This window comes from Akebia trifoliata, chromosome 12 (genome assembly GCF_017979445.1).
Source record: "Akebia trifoliata isolate Shusen 1 chromosome 12, ASM1797944v1, whole genome shotgun sequence".
NCBI lineage: Eukaryota > Viridiplantae > Streptophyta > Magnoliopsida > Ranunculales > Lardizabalaceae > Akebia > Akebia trifoliata.
Window position 1 is genome coordinate 35,517,163 of NC_141386.1, and position 22,671 is coordinate 35,539,833.

The following is a 22,671-nucleotide window of genomic DNA, read 5'->3' on the forward strand; positions in this document are numbered from 1 at the left end:
CATGCTTCTTTAAAAAATTTCTTTCCTCCAAACCAAATTAATAAAGTTAGGATACTTTTGTTTATTATTAAATACCCATTTTACCCTTGTTTTCACCTTGTTAAGTAGGGGTGCAACTTGGTTCGGATTAGTTCGATTTAGAGTAAAATCAGAACCGAACTGAACCGACCAAGGTCGATTCCATTATATGTGAATCAGAATTGAACCAAATTAGTCTAAAACCGAACCAACCCAAATCGACTTTAATTCTATTTGGTTCGATTCGGTTCCAAGGGTTAGAAATACTAACCTCTTTCTCAAAGATGCTTAAGAATTGGGTGAAACAAATCTGACTACGCGTAACCAGCAATTGTAGAAGTCCAACACACGACGTTTCTTTCAGGCATTCTATCAAACACTTGACGAGCATCATCTTTTCGACCACATTTTGAATAAAAATCTATCACTGAAGGACCTAAAAATACATCTAAAACAAAATAATTTCCCATGAATCTTCCTACCCAACCAAAGATCTCCTACTCTTGCACAAGCAGTTGGAACACTTGGGACGAGAGAGAGAGAGAGAGAGAGAGAGAGAGAGACGTACCTCAGGATGATAGAGAGATAGATCCATTGCCGACCACCGGAGTTGAGTTGTAGCCCACAGTCGTGTCACATTGTCGCACACAATGCAGAGAGAGAGAGAGAGAGAGAGAGAGGGAGGAAGAGAGGAACGATCATCGGAGTTAAGCCCACAATAGCACATACGCTGCAACTGCAAATCTACAAGAGACGAGAGAGAGAGAGAGTAGAGGGAACAGTAGGGTTTCGTGATTTTGATTTTTGGTTAAAAAGTTAAAAATCAATTATATGTATATATAATATTTTATTTTAAATAAATATTAATTCGTTTTTGATTTGGTTCGATTTTATATATTATCTGAATCGAGAACCGAATCGAATTCATTGATTCTTCATATTTTAGACCCGAAACCGAAGCAAACCAATCCAAATTCTCCGGTTGATTCGGATCTCGGTTTGAACCGAATTAACTTGCACCCCAACTCTTAAGAGTTAAGACCGAGAAAGAGAATTCCCATTTTATCCTTGTTTTCACCCCTATTAAGGGCGAGAGAGAGAGAGTGGTGACAAACAACGAAAACTCGCCCTAAAATCATGAGAGAATCTTCTAAAAATCTCTCTCATCCTCTCCTAGCGGAGCTTCCACGTACAGATCCATTTTTAGAAACCAGTCTCAAAGAAGACGCTGGAGCAGTTTTCGTATTGGAATCTAAAGGTAAATTATTCCCCTTGGGTGCACGTTAGCATCCTCTCTCCTGCCTTCGATTACTTTGCTGATTTTCTGTCAAATTCATTCATATAGGAAATTGGTGGCACGCCGGATTTCATCTAACAACAGCGATTGTGGGTCCCACAATACTAACGCTTCCGTACGCTTTCAGGGGACTTGGATGGGTGCTAGGTTTCTTTTGTCTAACGGTGATGGCTGCTGTCACCTTCTATTCTTACTACCTTATGTCTATGGTTCTCGATCACTGCGAGAAGAAAGGTCGCCGGCACATCAGATTCCGGGAACTTGCCGCCGATGTCTTGGGTAATCTGAATATCTGACACATTCCTTCCTCTCTCTCTCTTTTTTTTTTCCCCTCTTTCTTCAGACTGACAGTTGACTTTATAACAATTGCCGTAGGGTAGGTGATGTTAGTGTAGTTAAATGAATATTATATGAGTCCAACTAGCCTGACTATTAGTAATATTTTAAATCTTACTAAGGGAAGTGAGTTCATATTATGGTATCATGATCCAAAAAGATCAAGGGGTCAAAGTGGACTCGTTTCGTGGCAAGGTGAAATGGCATGGAGGAGTCTGATTAGTCCACATGGACAAGAGAACATTCAGATGCTAATCTTTTTAGGACAAATCAAACCCTGTATTGTACAACGGTTCTAAAGTTGTGCGGGTTGGGTTGATCTATAAGGACAAACCAAGCTCTCCATAGTACCATGCATTTTAAAGTCGTGCAGGTTTCGGTCCAAACAGACAATATTATACTATTGTGGGCCTGGGCATTATCAAGGGCGGAACGAGGCTTTTGCCCATATGGGGGCAATAAAGAGTAGAAATTTTTTTGTGGGGACAACTAAGAGTGAAAAAAAAAAAATAGTTGTGGGGATAACTAAGAGTGGAATTTATTTATTTATTTATTTTTTTTGTGGCGGCAATGGTGGTAGATTTTTTCTTATTATCTGTCGCAATAGCTCACTAATCCATAGACATTGAAAATTCTTGTGAGGGCAAGTACCCCCACTATAAATCCGCCCTTGGGCGTTACAATAAAAGATGTTATTTTTCACCATTAATTTTACATTTAAATTGAGGGTTCGATAATCGTCCATTTTCAACACCTTGGATGAAGATCAAAACAGATTTTTTTTTTTCCTTTTGATCTTAATTTTTCAATGAAATATAGAAGATTGTGGTGTTGAATTGCAAATGTGATAATCCATGTGGGCCCAACTACCCTTATGAGATTTAAAATCTTACTTAGTAAGGTAAGTGTTTTTTATTTTAGTTAGACCATTACGTGTCTATATTCTATTCCATGATGCAAGGGTCAACATTTTTGATGAGTCTACAACCTACAAATAAGTAGGACCCATGTAGAAGATAAATAGACTGAAACCTAATCGTTCGACTTTATGATGGTGGGCTATTTTAGGTTGTTGTTTGTTGTTTGGGCCCTCTGATCAATACAACATTCGGATATTTGCTGTGGAGGGTATAAGAATCAGGTTTCATGTATTTTTGAAGACAGAGAACCAGGCCCGTATCTGGGCTTTTGCCCAGTCCATAGAGCATGGTCTTGTCCAATGACTAGTCTCGGGCCACATGCAACACACGCACCAAGTGATGGTGCGCCCTTGCGGGTGGCCCCTAAGGAATTAATGCTCATGCTAGGTATCGAACTCACGACCTAAGGGCATTAACCATTTATTGGTTTGAAATTTCCATTTTGTACGTATAGATATGAAGGAAGTCCATCCAGAAAAACTGTATTATACGCTTTGAAAAAATATAAATTGAATATACTTCTTTTTATTTTATAAGATTTGTAAATTATATTCTAAATAAATTCTCAGAGTATGATTTATTAATTAAATTTTCTGATGTTTTTATAGGATCTGGGTGGATGTTTTATTTTGTAATATTTATTCAGACGGCCATAAACACCGGAGTTGGAATAGGAGCTATACTGCTTGCAGCTGAATGTCTTCAGGTACAATACTGTATTCCTCCTTCTAAACCCATTTTTTATTTTTTGAGATATATTTGGTTATTGAATTATAATGGCCATGGCTCATGCCATGTGGCATACTATCCAAAAAGTTATTTTAAATTATTGAATTCTAACATTTTTGGTTTGATAATGGTCAGTGGGCTTAAAAGATAGTGCCATATTACATTTGGGGTGATGGGGTATTTGAATGTAGAGACATTGGGCCATGATCAGTGTACATTGAAATACATTTTTCTTTCATTAAAGTCAATATTATTGTTTATAAAAAAAAGTCAGAATTTTTATTATTATTTAGTTGTTGAAAATTGATTCTTCTAGAGAAATTATGTCATTTCATCTCATTTTATTAGATTAGTATAGAGAAGAATGAAGGATTTCTCAATGAGTTTTGACTTTGAGGGAACCTCACCAACCCACCTAGTAGATCTCCTGGACAATTATCTTGATGTTATGATCACAACCAATTGATTACTAACATTCTTTTGGTTAATCATAAAATAAAAAGAAGAAGAGCAATGTTCTATACTTAGCATGTTTTAAATGCATTTAATATTCTTACGTGATTGATAGATAAGGTTTAATGGTGAATTTATTTCATGATGCCATCCTCAATAAGAGTAAAGCATAGACGAGGACAATGAAATGAGATTAAAAAAAAAAATTATATCGTATTTTAGACTTTAGAACCATATCCTCTGTAAAAGAAGGTCTTGAGATCCATTGATCTTTGTATCATTCATCCATGATGATTGTTAACATACATTCTTTCATAGTGTTGTACAATAGTACCACTTATATCATTTTTATGCATCTATATTTTCTTCCTTTTATTATAGAAAAATTTACTAAAATGGAGCACCAATTTCGAATAATTCCCAAAACGAAGCACTTTTGAACTTATTTATGAAAAAGGGTAATTTACCATTTTCGTTTTTTTTTTACCAAAATGGTAAAAAATCTTTGAACAGTAAATTGGTAATTTTAGATACAGAAAATACTTTTAAAAAAAAATTATGTACCAATGGGATCATTTTGACACTATACAAAAATAAATTTTAATCACATGTCAAAAGGATCTTGTTAACATTGAGTATTTTTTTTATTATAAATGTTCTTCTTCAGTGGCATCCTTTTGACATTGTACGCAAATAAATTCTTATCTCATATAAAAAGGATCGTATTGACATTGAGTAATTTTTATTTTTAATTTTAAAAAAATCACCTTTGACATGAGATCAAAATTTATTTTTGTACAGTGTGAAAAGGATCCCATTGACAAAGAACATTTGTTTAAAAAAAATATATATATTCAATGTTAATAAAATTCTTTTGATGTGAGATCATAATTTATTTCCGTATAGTGTCAAAAGGATCCTTGAACTTTTAAAAAAAATATTCAATGTCATCAGGATCCCTTTAACATGAGATGAGAATTTATTTTATACAGTGTCTGTTGTCTAATTTTACGCACTGAAGTATACGAATCGAAATAAGTAATAAAGTGATGAGAAAGCATCGTTCCCACGGAAATTAAATACCAATCAATTACTAATTACCAATCTATCTCACTCTAATCTTATCCAAACAATAGTAAAAATAGGATTTAAAAATAAACAAATAAAATAACACAGATAATAAATTTGAAGATTAAAATCAATGAATGATAAAACCTAGACTTATAATTTCCCCCAAACAATCCACTTGATTAAATTCTTTTTCCTTCTATGCTAAATTAATCCACTATAATTGTCACCCAAGAGCACTAAATTCTTACAAGCCTCTGTCAATGGTCATGTTAAAAATACCCTCTTAGATTAATTCCCTATATGTCTATGAGAATTAAATCAAGAAAAATTCATTAAGAATAAACTCTCATAAGGATGCACATGCAACTTGAGTATATATCTATCTCAAATTAAGATATGTTACTCCAACTAGGTCATGAACACAAAACAACTTTGTCGATATTATTAAAGTTCACCAATTTAATTCAATCAATGGTCAGTTAATTAAATTGTAGTAAACATAGGATAGAATAAATAATTATATGTAGAAATAATCATAGAAAAAAGAAAGAAAATTAATCAAGCATCATGAATGGGTTCTATTATAACCCTATAATGTAAATTAGTTCATCATTGAAAATAAAAAGTAATCACATGAGCATTCAGTCATTCTTAGAGATTACAACGATCAAGAGAAGAGACAAAGTTCAGGAAAATAAAACTCGTCGATCTCCAATTCTCGTCCTCCTTCTCAAGCTTGTGCCTCCAAGAAAATCCAAAAATTTCGAACCCTCTAAAAGTCTTAATTTTTCCTATTTATAGGTATGGAGTCGTTAGGGTTAAGTGTCCCAAAATTCGCCTTTAATTCGGCCTAAAAAATCAATGAATAATGCTAAAAACGTAAACGAGCCTCGGCCTCAAAACATGCCATGCTGGGGTTCTTCGTGTTTCATTTCCGTGCTGTGCAATTCTTGAACTCGCGCTGCGGTCTCGCTTGCTATCAAGCTGCGGCTTGAAGACTTTTTAGTTTGAACCAATTTGGAGTCGGAATTTCTTCAAAATGTTGGCAATTATCCCAATGTTCCATAATGCTCTTGAGCTGCAAAATGACATAAAAACCAAATAAAAACACAAAAATATAAACACAAACTAAACTTAAATAAAAACAACTAAAATACTCTAAAATTAACAAAATATTATACCTAAAAGTGGTTAATTCACAGGTATAAAACCCACTCATCAGTGTCAAAAGGATCCTATTGACATTGAACTTTAAAAGAAAAAAAAAAGAGGTATTTTCGGTATATAAAATTATCAATATACTGTTCAAAGTTTTTTTTTTTACAATCCCGAAAACGTTAAATTACCTGTTTTTGGAAATAAGATTAAAAATGATCCATTTTGGGAATTATTCAATTTTCGGTGCATGTTTTGGTTAATTTGCCTTTATTATATAAACTGACATTTTTGTTTACTTATAAGATCATGTATACAAATCTTTCGCCCGATGGATCCTTGAAATTGTATGAGTTCATAGCAATGGTGACAGTGGCGATGATCATTCTATCACAGCTTCCATCTTTCCACTCTCTCAGATACATCAACCTTGGCTCACTTCTTCTAAGCTTGGGTTACACTTCTCTGGTCGTCGGTGCCTGTATCTATGCTGGTATAGGAATGAAACCTGAATATCTTTTTTTCTGCTTTTTTTGTTTTGTTAAAATGTTCGACATGTAAATTTAGATGGATCAATAGTGCAAAATGAATTTCATAGAAACATTATAAAAAAGAGTAGGGATCCAGTAAGGTTTATATGCTTTAATCATGATTAATGGTTTATGGTTTCCTTTCCTGCAGGTTTGTCTAAAAATGCCCCTCAAAGAGATTACTCATTAGACCCGTCAACGTCAACGAGAACATTCGATGCTTTCACTTCCATCTCAATCTTGGCTGCCATCTTCGGGAATGGGATACTACCAGAGATACATGTAATTTTATTTTCCCGATCAAGCACTAATATTATTTTCAGAATGAAACGCTCAATGACCATAATAACTTTGTCTTCGACGTAATAATCAACTTGATGGTGCAATCTCATGGGCCCATGGAGATTTTGTACGCCACAAAAATCAATTTGATTGGATGACAACAACCATTCAATTATATGCATTCGGGCAATGATTTTTTTATTAATGCACCATGATTTGAATTGCTACATGTGATTCATACAGGCTACTCTAGCTCCACCGGCTACTGGAAAGATGTTGAAGGGGCTTTTGATGTGTTACATTGTGATATTCTTTACCTTCTACTCTGCTGCTGCATCTGGATATTGGGTGTTCGGAAACAAATCCAATTCTATCATTCTGAATAGCCTAATGCCCGATGATGGACCTTCTTTGGCTCCAACATGGGTACTTGGCCTCGCGGTTATCTTTGTTTTCTTTCAGCTTCTTGCCATTGGCCTGGTAAGCCTACATGCAACCTTAAACCTATCTATTTTAAAATGTGTTACTTTAGAGATCATGTAGTGTCTTTTGATCTTCACATTGTTATGGTTTGTGGAACCTAATGGTACTGATCAAGGGTATTTTCGTAATTTTACTGGTAGTATGTAAAACCCTAGTTTGGTTTTTCTGGGGTGAACGTGAATTTTCTCTTCATAGTGGAATCGGGGTGATCCATGGACGTACCTTAATTTTGAGGGAACCATGTAAAAATCTGTGTGTTTTGTGTGATGGTGTCTTGTTTTATTTTCTTTCTTTCTTAGATCGATTTCTCTACACATCTCATTTTAGTATTGGCTCTTTCAATTGCTAAACAGGTTTATTCTCAAGTGGCATACGAGATCATAGAAAAGAAGTCAGCTGATGTGAAGCAGGGAATGTTCTCCAAGAGAAACCTAATTAATAGGCTATTACTTCGAACCTTATACATGGCATTTTGTGGGTTCTTTGCAGCAATGCTACCATTCTTTGGTGACATCAATGGTGTTGTTGGTGCCATAGGTTTCATCCCACTAGATTTCATCCTTCCCATGTTATTGTACAACATGACCTACAAGCCTTCAAGAACATCCCCCACTTTCTGGGTCAATATTTCTATCATGGTTGTCTTTACTGGTGCAGGGATCATGGGCTCCTTCTCCACTATAAGGAAGCTAGTCCTCGACGCCAACCAGTTCAAGTTCTTTAGTAGCGATATAGTTGATTGATGGGGTAAAGGGTATTTATGTCAAGTTAACACAGATTGAAGACAAACAGGTGTAATTTGTGTGGATAATTAAAAAGCTATGGTACACACAAATAATTTTATGACTTGAAGATGCATGGAGTTCAGATCATCAGTTGCTGAAATTTGATCAAATTTTCTGAGTGTAAAAGCAATTCGTTTTCCCATTCTAATGTACCTTGGAACACGAGAAATGCAATTTAATCTGCTTGACCTTTTCGGTTTGTATGATCACAGGAAAGTTATTTTCAAGGGAATACGAATTCTTGAGAAAATGAATTCTACCAGTTGATTGCACCTGGGAAAAAATGTCAGATAAAGAGTCGGTTTTTGGTTTTGAAGGTATTGGTGAGAGAATTAGGGGATGGGAAAACAACTTTCCTAGGTATTGGTGAGGAAAACATTTTCCCATCCCAGGAGGAAAATTGATTTGGGCAGGAAAATGAATTATAGAAAAAATAATCAATTATACACCTGAAAATCCAATTTTTCAGTGGATTCTTTTTGCTCTGTGCAATCATATAGATCCCTAATGTATCAAAGAGGCTGTGTGTCCTGCCATCTTAGATATGGTTCGTGGGAAATGCGTTTAAATCTTTTTCTTTTTTTTTTCAATGATTGTGGGTGTGGTGTATAATTACCCTCGATGTTGTAGACCAACGAGAGACTTTCATATGGTCATTAATGCATGGAAAGACTGAGTCAAGATGAACACATGTTGAATCATTAAAATTTGTAAACTTATTTTGTGGATGAGTGGTTTAAGCCAAGTTTCTCATGTGTCAACTCTCTTGAGTCCTAAAAAAGACTCAATTAGAGTGACACAGACCATTCGGCCGAGTTCAACTGAGTGGTCCTTGTGTCAAGAAGAAATCATGGAAATCAGAAGATTTTATAAGATATTTAGAATTCCAAATTTTAATGGTATTCTCATAACAGATAAATTTGTTGTTGCTATTAGAAAGAATTCTAATACAATACGGAATCAACAAGATAGGAATAGAAAGATGCTAACATGCACAAGATACTGGAATATTGGTAGGATTCTCATGAAAGAAGTTACCAATATGAGGACTCTTAGAATTATAAATACAAGAATCAACACCCATGTAAAGAGCCTGTTTTGAGTCATCTTCTAATTCAACTCATTTTTGCTAACTTGGTTGCGAACGATTTTGATTTGGAAATCCCTCCCAGGAATCAAGAGGGAGAACTTGATCGAGATTTGAGTCTGGGGGGTGAGGTAAACCCTTCCTTATGCCAATAATGATGAAATCACTACTTGCTCTCCCGAAAGATACGAATAATTTCTCAATTTTCTTCCTCATTTTGTCTTCTAAATCATAAAAGATAAAATGAATAAAGGTTTTTTCGTAGGGAATTTTCAAATAAATCAAGCATTGAAGGCAAAGGATTAGATAAATAAAAGTTGATTGGATGTGATTCTAAAGTCATTGCCTATACTTGTGGTGCAACATGAAGTCAATTATTCTCTTTTTTTTTTTTGACTGAAATTAACTAAATGCCTAACAAGAATCATATGAAATGGCAGACAGTTTTGCTAAGGAGCATCTTTATCATGATGATAAGAAAATGATTTTATTGATTCTCATATGAAATTACATGACCCTTAGAGATTTATATAAAAAATAATGAAGAGATTCTTAAACATGGATGAGCTCAAATTCTTAATTTATCTCATCCAATTCTATATGAATTCGAATCAATCCATTCAAAATTTTATGATAATGACATGGTGTATCACATTACACTGTATTTTAATGCATCATGTTTAATTACCCCAACAATTTCCTGTAATTGCATGTTCGTTCGAATGACAACGAACATCAAAATTATTTATATTTAATATTGAAGTCCCTAATCTCATTTACTAAATGTTAGGTGATTTCAGAGAGCATCTATTGGTATCGAACTCACGACCTATGGACCTTCACCCCTTATCAATTCGAAATTGCCATTGAGCCTACCAAACTTAAAATTTTATGATATTTTGAAAAATCGAGAAGAACTACTGATTAAGAAATAGACACATGTGTAGGGTTGATTGATTGAAATAAATATATCAGACAATTATCTATGTTTAGGCTACTTAAAATGTCTGACTTGCTTTATAACATAAGAAAATATATTATAAAACTATCCTTCATAAACTTACACAACCACCATAAAACACAGTATATTATTATAACAGTAGAAATTAGTAATTTTATGGAAAAAAAGCTACCAAATGTTTGGGATCTGCAAACATTTGGGCCTTGTGATTGATACTTCTCAACAATAGATTTGACAACCATCCAATCACAAGATGCATAGGACAAGTAATTAGGATAATAATCATCCTAATTAAGATTTAATAAGAAAGTAAACTTATTATCATTTCTCTTTAGGCTATGATATGCAAAGATTAAGTAGAGAGGAATGCTAATGTCTACTACAACTATCTTTGGCACATTAGCAAATATGTGTTTTTCATGATTAAAGACAGGAGTTTTATGGTAATTAAGTAATTTTTTTCACATATCAGAAAATCTAAAATATTACTTATAAAAATATTATAATATAATTACCAAAGAGCCCTTCATTTTTGTTTTTTGTTTTTTTTGTTTTCTTTCTTATAATGGTTTGTAGTCGACTAAATGAATCTTTTCCTACTTGTCAGTTAGGGGCGGAAATTGGTTTTATCGTGTTGTATTGAGGTAAGGGTATTCTGAAAATTTATCTAACCTGAACGCAACCTGTTTAATAATCATGTCAATATACCTTAAGCCCAAACCCAACCTGTTTATTAAATAAGTACCTGCGTACCCCATTTAGTAAACATGTTAGTTTGTGTCATATTCAGGTCAGCATGTATAACTTGCAAACACGAGACGATTTAGACTTGAGAATGAACACGATAACGGTCCAAGCACAAACATAATCACAATTACAATCAAAACAGGCAAATATAATTATAACCTGTTTCAATCAACCTACCATTAACATAAAATAAGTCTCACACAACATTAATAAAATTCCTAACAACATCAAAAAATACCAAGAGCCGTTAAATGGGTTATGTATTGGGCCGGATTGCACAAGGGTCAATACAAACCGTTAGTGACATGATAACAGTTAGATGGGTACAGGTTGATGTCCCTAACTCGAACATGACCTGATTGATAAACCAGTCAACACGATTATGATTTGTTCACGATTAGCTAGGTTCAACTCAGACTTGCTAACTTTGTCTCAATTTTGAATTGTGTTAATGGGTCTTGTTAGAGTTATGATTTCAAAACTCGTTTGCGACTTAGATGTATTGTCCAAGTCATCTTGATATTGCCCAACAATGACGGACGAACAAGTCAATGTATCGGATGAGATTTAAAACCGACATGCATTTTTCTCATTATTGAATGACGCGTCTCAAACATATCGGAAAACTCATCCGAGATGACTCGGTCTCATTCACAGACGAGACAACTTGGTCTCGTTCACAGATGAGAAGAGACCTCAAAATGAGTTTTAAAAGCATGGTTAGAATTGCCACTCTTTCGAAAGCCACATTTTTTTAATGTAACCTTTGCCTTTTATATTAAAATGCAAAATATGGATTTAATGTAAATGCGAGAAACACTTGTTTTTAAAGCTGACTAATATATCTTCTCATAGAGTCGTGATCATCTGACTTAGGCATGTGGCATGCTCAATCGACTTATTTGATGTGACAGGCTCAGAAACTGTACATCTGCCCTCGTTGGGATATAAAATATGGGGAACAACAGTTCTATATCCCGAGGAAAGCACATCTACGATTCCGAAGCCTGTCATGTCAGGTGAGTCGATTGAGTTGCCATGTTCCAAAGTCAGATTATCAGCACTCCTTATCATCTTCTTGGATGTTGGTATCCCCTTACATAATAGCGACGTTTCAAAAGCTAAATTGACTATTGGACCTAATATTTGTCAAATTGGTTGGATCACACCATTGGAGCCTGGTTCAATTCAGTTGAACAAATGTAGGTTCATTAAATTACTTTAAAATATGCTTACATTTTTCATAAATACCTATATTTTATAAGCATATAAGTATAATACTCACAAAAATCAATGATTCATAAGTCGAATTGATCAAATTAAAAAATCCAATCGAACTTCAATCCAATTTTTAAAACATTTATAAATAGTGATGTTAGATGGAGCCATGGAGGTAAAGAATTACATTGTAGAAGATGTTAATTTCTTTTCCCATTCTGCTTTTTTCATGGGTCATGAATTTATTCAAAACCTTCCTTTATAGAAAGGAAATAGTTTCATATTAGTTCACCTTTTCTAAGAAGAGAAATTTGAAGTATTTGAAACTCCTCTCATGCTTTTAAGAATGGGGATTGTTTTTTATTGTGCTACGTGCGGCAATTTTGATGAATAATACGAAAGAGAAAAACAAGAAATAAATAAAAATAAACACACAGATTTAACGTGGTTCGACAATGTGCCTACATCCACAAAAATGAGAAACTAAATTTTCATTATATTTCAAATTAGGGTTACATCATAAGAATTTATAATAAACCTAATCGTATGATAGGTATTAGAAAATTCTAATAATACTCCTATATCATACCGCGGGGGTATTGCCCCTGCATCCCCAACTTATAAAATCCGTCCCTAGCAAACATATGTTTTTAGCAGATGTCGTCATTCGCTTTGTTCCGTTCGGTACGTTATGCGTTCCTCTCTCCGCACGGAATGCAAAACTCTCCTCTTTCCACTTTGGCTTCACGTCAGCATCTGCCTATATTCTTTATATACGTGTTCCACTCAATATGAGTCACATACATCAACATTTTTGCAGTTGGAATTTCAATAAGGAATGATTTTACTTGGCTAGAAAATATATGAATAGGGTCTACAAATTTTCTGTTCAAACTTTGTAGTTGTTTAGCTATAAACCAATCCCCAAAGGGTCATTTTCAAATGGGAGTGGTTGGGGTTACTATTGTGTTGTAATCATATCTTCCTTGCCAACTAATTAAGGATTATTTATGAAATTGAAATCTCCTCAATATTTATTTATTTATATTTTTGATGACAAGAGTGTTCGAACTTATGTAGACTATAGGGGAATCGAAAGAGCTAGCAATAGAGCCAAGGCATATGGGTCCCTTCCCCTAGCATGTGCACCGCCCGCACATCACACGCGCCTGGTAAGTGAAGTTGCGCTCTCGTAGGTGGCCCCGAGGAAATATTGCTCATTTTGGATATTGAGTTCACAATCTACAAACTCTCATCGTTTATTGGATCCGAAATTGCCATTGAGCCACATTCTCAAGATTACCTCCATATTTAATTACTAGACTTTAGTTATTAAGAGTTCGTTTGGATAGAAGGCAAAAAGAAGAAAATAATTAAAAAAATAAAATAAAATTAATTTTAAAAGAAAGTAACTTTTAGAAAATAGTTTTCTTTTAAATCTAACCAGATTTTATAATTTTCTAATTTTTTAACTTTCAAAAGTCAAAAAATTACTTTTTTTTGTGTGTATTCAAACAAGTTTCTAAGGGGTTGAAGAGATAAAATAAAAAAATTAGAGGAATATTATTAAAAAATAATAATAAAGTGAAAAGGGTAATTTTGAAATAAAAGAAAAGATGAAAATACTTAAATTAAAAATTATCATCTAGATTTTAGTAATATTAAATCTCAACCTCTCTTTATATAAGGTATAAAGGAAGTGAGGTATTCCCTTGCATTTTATTATATAAATTTTCATAAATCTCTTAGTCATATTTAAAAAAAAAATTCATATGTTATTTTAATTGGAATGAAATCCAACAAAAATCCCTTAATTAAAAATTTAATTGTAATGTTTTTATTTAATCTAATTGAAAGGGATCTCCAAACAAGAAAATCTTTCCATCTTAGTCGTGTTTGACGGAGAGTTTCACTCATAGGTGGACAATAGCATTTGAAACAAACTTTTTGTGGCCTTTGTGCCTCCAAAAATAGGATTACGTCATGCCAACGTCACTGTCTAGACTATCCTTCCATGACAAACCTCCAACCATCTATGACCCATCGACCTTTTCCAACCACAGAAAAGTAAAGAGTGACCTAGCACGAAAGTTCGAAGATTTCATCAAACAAATGGTCCATCTCTAGAATATTTGTTCTCATCTCTAGGAAATTATCATATTAAGATAATAAGGGATCCATGTGAGTGCATCCCTTAAGATAGAGATGTACAAATTACTCATTACAAGAAAATCCAACCCAAAAATGGGAATCGAACTCGGACTGAAATCCATTCGAGTCAAATCGAAACCAAACTATTTCGAACTAGGTTTAGTTTACACCCGTGAAACCAAATCAAATTTGAATCAAATCGAAATCAAATAAACCTCAAATAAATTCTTATCTTTATTGTTATACAAACGACAACAAAGTATCTATTTTATAACAATAAATAGTTAATTACCTCTCAAAAGAAAGTTTCTTTATATATAGGATTTGTACCATAGATAACAAAGTAATTATTTTATGTACTAAATAATTACTTGATAGAAAAAAAAAGTTTTATCTTCATATTTTATATTTCATACAATAATTAACAAAATAAATATTTCACAGTAATAAAGAATTATCAATCAAAAAATTTGTTTCTATCTTTATATTTTACATTTTATACAATAGGCAACAACCCAAAACCACTTTTCTTCTTATATGTATGGTTTGTACAATTAAAAGCAAAGTAACTATTTTATTTTAATAAATAGTTACCAAATAGTTAATTTTATATATATATATATATATATATTTTCTATCTATCTTTATATGTTATACAATTGGCAACAACAAAATAACTATTTTAAAACATATAAAATTAATTGTATAACTTATTGTATACAGTGTTTTATTTACAAATAATAATTGAATTACTTTTCAAAAAAAATTGGTTAACTTGAAATCGCAATTGAATCCGGAATTTTTTGTTCAGTTCGATTTTGGATCCTGCCTTTGGAATAAGACAAAAGTTTTTTCGAAAATTCAGTTTGATTCTACCGAAATGTACATCCCTACTTTAAGAATATATGCCTCCGTCTCAATTGTTTGTTTGACAATGAATGTCAAATGTAATTTGAAACTTGTATTTTCAACTTAGGAGTGTCAATGGATCGGTTCCTAAGGAACTTAGAACCATAATCATTATATTTAGTTTTGGGTCTGATTCTAAAATAAATGGAATTAGAACTGTAAAAAATCACAGGTACACATTGGGTTCGATTCTCAAGAATCAAATGAGAAGAAAAGTCTTTCAAATCATTATTAAAAAAATTTCTTTCAAAAATTAATATATTATCAACAAAGTAATTAACTTAGTTATAATTTGTTAAACTAAAGATAGAAATTAATGATAATTTTTCAAAAATAAAAAATTATCTTAATTAAAATAATAAACTTTTAGAAGATAACTCATTTTAAGTTTCAATCGCTAATTTATATGAAAAATTGAAGAATTTTATATACATATATTTATTTTGAAATTAAAAAAAAAAAAAAAAATCCTTAAATCATCTATAGTTAAAAAAAAAATGAAATGACAAATAATCGTGATAATCTGACTATCCTACTTGGCACACTCAATCGATTCTCTTAACGTGACAAATTTGAGAACTGTAGATTTATACACCTAAGGATACGCATATACACTTGTTCATAAAAAAATATATCCTTAGAAAATTATGTATCTCAAAACATATAGATCTATGATTCCTGAACTTGTCACGCCAAGAGAGTAGATTGAGTATGGTACATGGGATCGTTAGATTATCATGACTCAAATATAAAATAAATCGGTTTCGGATACTCACAAATATCCATTATATAGAACCTTGAGATTGTGATTCCTATCAGATCAATTTCATTTTAGACTTGACTCTAATCGATTTGATCATATAGACTCTAACTCCGGTTTTCAATTCCGATTTGAATTAAATGGGTACCCATTGACACCCATATCTAATCATGTATTGTGTGCGCCGTGCAACAACAATATGATTACGTTGTACTGACGTCACAGTCCAAATTATCCACCCACGAACAACCACCAACCTTCTGGAACCCATCAACTTTTCTCCTCCACAAACTATTAAGAAGTACTTACCTCAAACGAAGTTTGACGATTCCCATCAATCAAACAGTTGAGATGGAATTCATTCACTGATCTCTAAGAAATCAAGACTAATCTCCATGAAACCTATTCATTAACTCTCATGTCAACCGTACATTTTATAGACAGCCTAAAATATAGGTAGAAGTTCCATAATTAAAAATAAGATAATTTTTTTTTATATATTTAAAAAATACTCTATTTAAGCTTCCACAACTCCATCTCTTCTCCTTACTCCTTACCTTTCAACAACATAGTCACCACCACCATGGATGCAATCCAACAACCTCCCCACATAGTTGTTCTACCGACTCCCGGAATGGGTCACCTCATCCCACTCACCGAGTTCGCTAAACGACTCATCTTCAACCATAATTTCTCTGTTACATTTATAATTCCCACAGATGGTCCTCCTTCTAAGGCTCAGAAAGAAGTCCTTGATTCTCTCCCCAAAACCATAAATTCCATTTTTCTTCCTCCAATCAACTTTGATGACCTTCCTGAAGACGTTAAGATTGAGACACGTATCTCCCTCACGGTTACTCGCTCCCTATCTTCTCTTCGTGATGTGTTTAAGATCATAATGACTAAAACACGTGTCGTTGCCTTAGTTGTTGATCTCTTCGGTACTGATGCATTTGATGTAGCGAAGGAATTCGATGTTCCATCATACATCTTCTACCCATCTACGGCTATGGCTTTGTCTTTGTTCCTTCATTTACCGAATCTCGATGCTACGTACTCATGCGAATATCGAGACCTACCCGAACCCGTAAAATTACCCGGTTGTGTACCGCTCCATGGAAGTGATCTCTTGGCTCCAACTCAAGATAGGAAGAACGAGGCCTATACATGGCTTCTCCACCATTCAAAAAGGTATAGATTAGCCGAGGGTATTTTGGTAAATAGCTTCCTTGACTTAGAACCGGGTGCTATAAAGGCTTTGAAAGAGGAAGAACCGGGTAAACCACTGGTTTACCCGGTTGGACCACTGATCCGAACCGGAGTGACAAATGAAACATCAGATACTGATGGGCCAGGGTGTTTGAAGTGGTTGAAAGATCAGCCACGTGGCTCAGTTCTATTCGTTTCATTTGGGAGTGGTGGGACCCTCTCGAATGAACAATTGGTTGAATTGGCTTTTGGATTAGAGATGAGTGAGCAAAGATTCTTGTGGGTAGTTAGAAGTCCAAGTGATAAAGCTGCAAATGCCACATATTTTAGTGCCCAAAGCATTAAAGACCCATTTGATTTCTTACCAAAAGGGTTCATAAGTAGGACCCAAGGGTTGGGTCTAGTAGTGCCATCATGGGCTCCACAAATAGAAGTCTTGAGCCATGGGTCCACAGGTGGGTTCCTTACACATTGTGGATGGAACTCAACCTTAGAGAGTGTTGTTAAGGGTGTGCCATTGATAGCTTGGCCACTATTTGCAGAACAGAAGATGAATGCAGTGATGTTGGTGGAAGATCTAAAAGTGGCAATAAGACCCAAATCTAATGAAAAAGGGGTAGTAGTGAGGGAAGAGATTGCTAGAATTGTTAAGGGTCTTATGGAAGGTGAAGAAGGAAAGATAATTAGAAACAGAATGAGTGACTTAAAGTGTTCTGCTGCTAAGGCGCTAAGTGAAGATGGGTCATCTACAAAGTCACTCTCTGAGGTGGCACATAGATGGATGAACCATAATAAAACCATGTAGCTTTTTATTTTTAACTTAAAAGTAGTTTATCTTCTAGAATTGGATGATTGTGGTTTGATTTGGTTTTCATTGTTAATATTTTTATTTTCTAATTTATAGAATTTTAGATTTGACTTAGGTGCCCAACCCCAATAAATTAAAATATTATATTTCTTGTAAAAAACTTAAAAAAAGCAGTAGCTAGATTATAGGAGGGGATCCTATGTAGTTTTATTTCTCTGTAGCTGCTTGTAGCACTTTTATGATGATTGAGAGAAGCTATGTTGATAAAAAAAAAAATTAAAAAAGTGTTGTGATGATCTAACTACCCACGTGTCATACTCAATCGACTCCTTTGACATGACCTGATGAGAATAGTAGATCTCTACTCCTCGTGAGACACAACTTGACATCCCCATAAAAAGTGCAGTTGTGTATCTGATGAGCACAGATTTACAATTCTAACACATGTCACTTCAAGGAGAGTCGATTGAATATGCCACGTGGGATAATTTGATTATCATGATTAAAGAAAAAACAGCCCTTTATGATTTTATGGCCTACATCAGATTTAATAATAAAAAAATTCTCACCCCTCGAATTTACCCATTCTCACCTCTCGAATTTACCCATTTTTTCATGTGGGGCACCAAATTCTCAAATATAGACGAAGTGATTTTCATTCTTATCCACATTGCAGAAGTTCTATCGGGTGCTAAAGATAAAAAAATGCTGTAAAGGATCTACTCCCACAAGGTACAACTACAATAATCTTGATGAAGGTCCTGAAAGCAAATATGAACACTTTTTCGATAATAAAAGTTGACATGGAGGAACATGATTCATATAACCACCCCAAATTATTGGGATAAGAATTTTTTTTTGATTAGTAAGATGGGGTTATATGGGACCCCTGCCTCTACTCAATCATATATATATATATATATATATTGCATAAGTGATCGAAGCTCATTTGAAAGATCTAATTAAATGCCCCATCCACCGAACTAGAGAATCTGCATGCAACCCCATCTTCCAAAGGAAGTCTACAATGACTCTTGGATGACATGTAAAAGCTCTTGGAACTGTGATCTTATAAGTTATTGGCCCACCGCTCAACCATTAAACCACTTTATTCAAATCTAACTAAATCCAAGGTTGGTTAGGGCTGACAAAGGATTGGTTTGATACTAGATCAGTACCACTCTAATATCGATCTGAAATTTTTTAATCATGTCTCCGATCCAATTTGGTTAATGAATATGCAAATCGAATCTAATTCATTTCATTTCATGTTTAATTCAAAATAGATCAGATCCGATCCGATCTGAACACATGTCTTATTTTTAAATTATCAATGTTGAAAAAGTTTTAAAAATTATAAAATAATATAAATTTTAAAAATCCACTTTTCAACTACAAATACAGAGGGAAACCTAAAAGGCTAAAATGTGTTATCCATATGTTTTTATATGAAATTATAAGTAATACAAATATATTAAAATATGTTTGAATCAAGTAGTTTTTCGTAATGGATTGGAGTACATCCGAATCTGATCCAAAATTGTATCGGATCCCATTTGAAAATTCAATTTTTCATGTTTTTCTAGATCAGATCGATTTGGACATTGGGTATATATTTCAGATCATTGCCAATCCTGGGCTGGGTGTGAAGTGCTCAACCCCAGTACAACTAAAAATACTCATTAGTCGATCCAATCAACAAGGATTGGGTCTAGTAGATTCAGAGGAAGTAAAACAAAAAAACAGCAAGTTTTCACTAAAAGTGTTAAGATATATGAAAGTAGCAAGTTACTTTCCCATTTTAAATTAAAAAAATTTCCTTTATACCATTTTAATCAGGCCTACGATTTTACTGACTAGATAAGCTCACCCTAAAATGATTCAACCAAATTAAAATGAAGAAAATTAGCAAAACAACAAATGGGGGTCATCACAAATTGGGTGAAGTCAAAGTGGTTCCAGCCATAGTGGACCATATGACCACAAACACTAAGCTACAAATGAATTAGTTTTTTTTTTTTTTCTTGCATTAATGGCACCGACACTATTTTCCGATTTGATTTAGATATAGGCAGATACCATGCATCGATGGATCTTTGACATGTGGTGGGTGTCAAATCTCACTAAGTATAGTGGCCTACCCATGAAAGCAATGGAGTGTGTGTGGTTCATGTTTCTCTGCACCAACAACAACTAAAATAACGACAAAGCCTTCCTGACCTAAAGATTAAGGTGTTAATACAAGAACAACAAGATAATCAGTTTTATATTTTTGTATTTATTTATTTTGTCCCAAGCTTGAATATGTATCTGTGACAAAAGATACCTTATTTTGTCCCAAGCCAAATCCCTAAGATGTGAACATGGGCTAGGCCAGCCCAAGGTTACCACAACGAGAGAGTCTTGAATATTATTTGTTATTTTGGAGAAAAGAAACAAAGCCAAAGTACACCAGACAGAGAACCAACACTTTAATGGATGGCCAGCAGACAGGAAATATGGGAAAATTTTGACTTTAAGAGTAGAGAAATGTAATAAAGTGCAGAAGCGTAACAAGAACTAGAATCAGATCGAAAACAAACGCAAGGATTTATCTTGTTCGGCAAATTGCCTCCATTTCCAAGTCCCTACAGGCTGAGCCCCCACGCCCATAGAAAATGCGCCTTTCTTGATTTAACCTCTTGAAACCTAACTTGAGCATACTAGACATCTCACAACAAACTCTTGGAGTAAACAATGTTTTGAGCTTATCTGTGACCACTTACCATGTTAAGAAAATAAGTACAATCGAAACAAAAAAATGAATCTAAAAACAAACATAAGACAAGATGTAATCACACAAAAAAACACAAAGATTTTACATGATTCCCTTAATATTGATGTACGTCCATGGATCACATTAATTCCACTATGAAGAAAAAACTCGTAGTTACAGATTACACCATTACACCATTTCAATAAAAACGAGAAGCATAAATACCCAAAGAAACCTAACAAGGGTTTTAAATAATATTAGTGAAATTATGAAAATACTCTTGGAATAAACTTGGGCTATTGGTATTGTTCGAATTGTAAATTGTAGATTTAAAATGAACAAATACTACTAAACTTTAGTGAGCAAAGTTCGTTTCATAGGGACAACAGTGATTCAAATCTTCTTTTGATTCAAAACCAAAACAGATTTTTTAAAACCAATTTAAGACAGAGTATTGAGAAATTACAGTTAAGAAGTATAATGAAATTAAAGCAATGCAAGATTAGAGAGACCAAATCAACCTTTACAAGTCATCTTAAAAATCTGAACAATTTTATTTATAACTCAATCCACGGAACAAAACTCTTGTTCGTGGGTCGGGAGATAAATCGGTTAATTTTTTTAGGTGAGTCAAAATGTAGGTGAATCCTTGATTAAGATGAGTTTATCAAATTTATATCTCAAGTTTGTCACTGAGCATGATTAAGCTCGATTTTATCTAAGCATGAATCATCAAAACTAGAACAATAGATACTAATTGGATAATCTCATCTCAATAATCTTCACGAAAATACATTAAAATAGAGGTAATAGAATTGATTCGACAATAATAAGATGAACTTGCTCCGATTTCATTGACCAATTTATGGAGAGTCTTGCCGATCATTGCGAGGAACAAAATTGTAGTAAAGTAAATAGAGAGTGTAAGGTAGAGAAGAGAATGAGAAACTCTTTGTTGCACTTCGATTCTAAAACTTAGCTTGAAGCTCTTTGATTACATATCTTGAAAATAAACTAAGAATTAGACTAAGGTTACAAGAAGAAATAAAGAAGAAAGGAGAAGAGAGGATTCTTTTAACTCTCTCTCTTACAAAATAGAAAATACAGAGCAAAATTAGGAAGAAAGGAGATGAACCTTTTTCATTAAGACAACCCTTATATTTATAGAATTTCTTTCAGGTTTCAGGTCAAATTTGTTATAGTTGATGCGTGACAGATCCATTATTACAATGGCCAAAGGGTCTAGAAGTTTCAGTACGAATCTCGAGGCTAATCTCCCCCATGATTATTGCTAAGCACTACAAAGTCATCACGGTGCGATGACGTGGTGAATTTTTGCTCCAAGATTTGGGTGGATGATCCATCTTGGCTCGAGCATTGTAATGAAAATTATTTTCATTTTTATTCGTCTCCGAATTTGACCTTTTTACCTGTAATTAATTAGAAATTCTAGTAGCTTCAATAATTTGACAATTTAATATAATTTATTTTTATTTAAAGAGAAATAACAATTACGTGTTGTTAAACCTTGTGTAATTAGGATCCCAAAAATGACTTTATGGGACCTTATTAGGTACGGTGTGAAGGCGTGGCTTGATTTACAACATCATATTGTTGACCAATACTATCAGGCTCCACAAACTACAACATACCACCCATGGACATGGTGAGCCCTATGGTTGGGGGGTTGGGGCCTTGGGGAAGATTTTCCCAATAGGCATGACTCAAGTCAATGAGAACTCGGCCTACTAACTCTAATCGAACAATAAAAATATGCAGGCTTGTGCTTGGAATCTGGCCCACTGTAATTTCATTAGGTAATAGGTATATAAAGGGGTTGGATTAGTGGCAAGCCAAGGCTTGATAAGCTCCTCAAGAAGGGTCGGTCAAGTGTTCGTACTCAACCAGTTGCACATAGGACGTTCTGAGGGAGCAATGCGTGTTACCGTGGGATTAGTCTCACTCAAAGGGTGGGGTTACCCACGATAAGAAAAAAAAAAAAAAGTG

The 22,671-nt window shown here is 33.8% G+C and overlaps 2 protein-coding genes across 2 annotated transcripts; both read left to right on the plus strand.

Annotated features, from left to right (window-relative positions):
- Positions 1–1,083: 1,083 nt before the first annotated feature.
- LOC147389912 (putative GABA transporter 2) lies at positions 1,084–8,126 on the plus strand. Its single transcript, XM_086419961.1, has 7 exons — positions 1,084–1,276; positions 1,364–1,594; positions 3,180–3,277; positions 6,286–6,472; positions 6,661–6,791; positions 7,035–7,271; positions 7,628–8,126. The coding sequence occupies exons 1-7, from the start codon at positions 1,156–1,158 to the stop codon at positions 8,015–8,017; spliced, it is 1,395 nt and encodes a 464-aa protein (XP_086276087.1). The 5' UTR covers positions 1,084–1,155; the 3' UTR covers positions 8,018–8,126.
- Positions 8,127–16,422: 8,296 nt separating this feature from the next.
- On the plus strand, positions 16,423–18,023 carry LOC147389913 (hydroquinone glucosyltransferase-like). The gene has a single exon (XM_086419304.1). It carries the CDS (start codon positions 16,476–16,478, stop codon positions 17,904–17,906), a length of 1,431 nt encoding a protein of 476 aa, XP_086275430.1. The 5' UTR covers positions 16,423–16,475; the 3' UTR covers positions 17,907–18,023.
- Positions 18,024–22,671: the final 4,648 nt, after the last annotated feature.

Bases quoted from the DNA above. Each gene is read 5' to 3' on its own strand.
- LOC147389912 (XM_086419961.1), top strand. From the start codon at position 1,156: ATGAGAGAATCTTCTAAAAATCTCTCTCATCCTCTCCTAGCGGAGCTT. The intron at 1,277-1,363 runs GTAAATTATTCC...TCATTCATATAG, and splicing joins TTTCGTATTGGAATCTAAAG to GAAATTGGTGGCACGCCGGA. The intron at 1,595-3,179 runs GTAATCTGAATA...ATGTTTTTATAG, and splicing joins ACTTGCCGCCGATGTCTTGG to GATCTGGGTGGATGTTTTAT.
- LOC147389913 (XM_086419304.1), top strand. From the start codon at position 16,476: ATGGATGCAATCCAACAACCTCCCCACATAGTTGTTCTACCGACTCCC.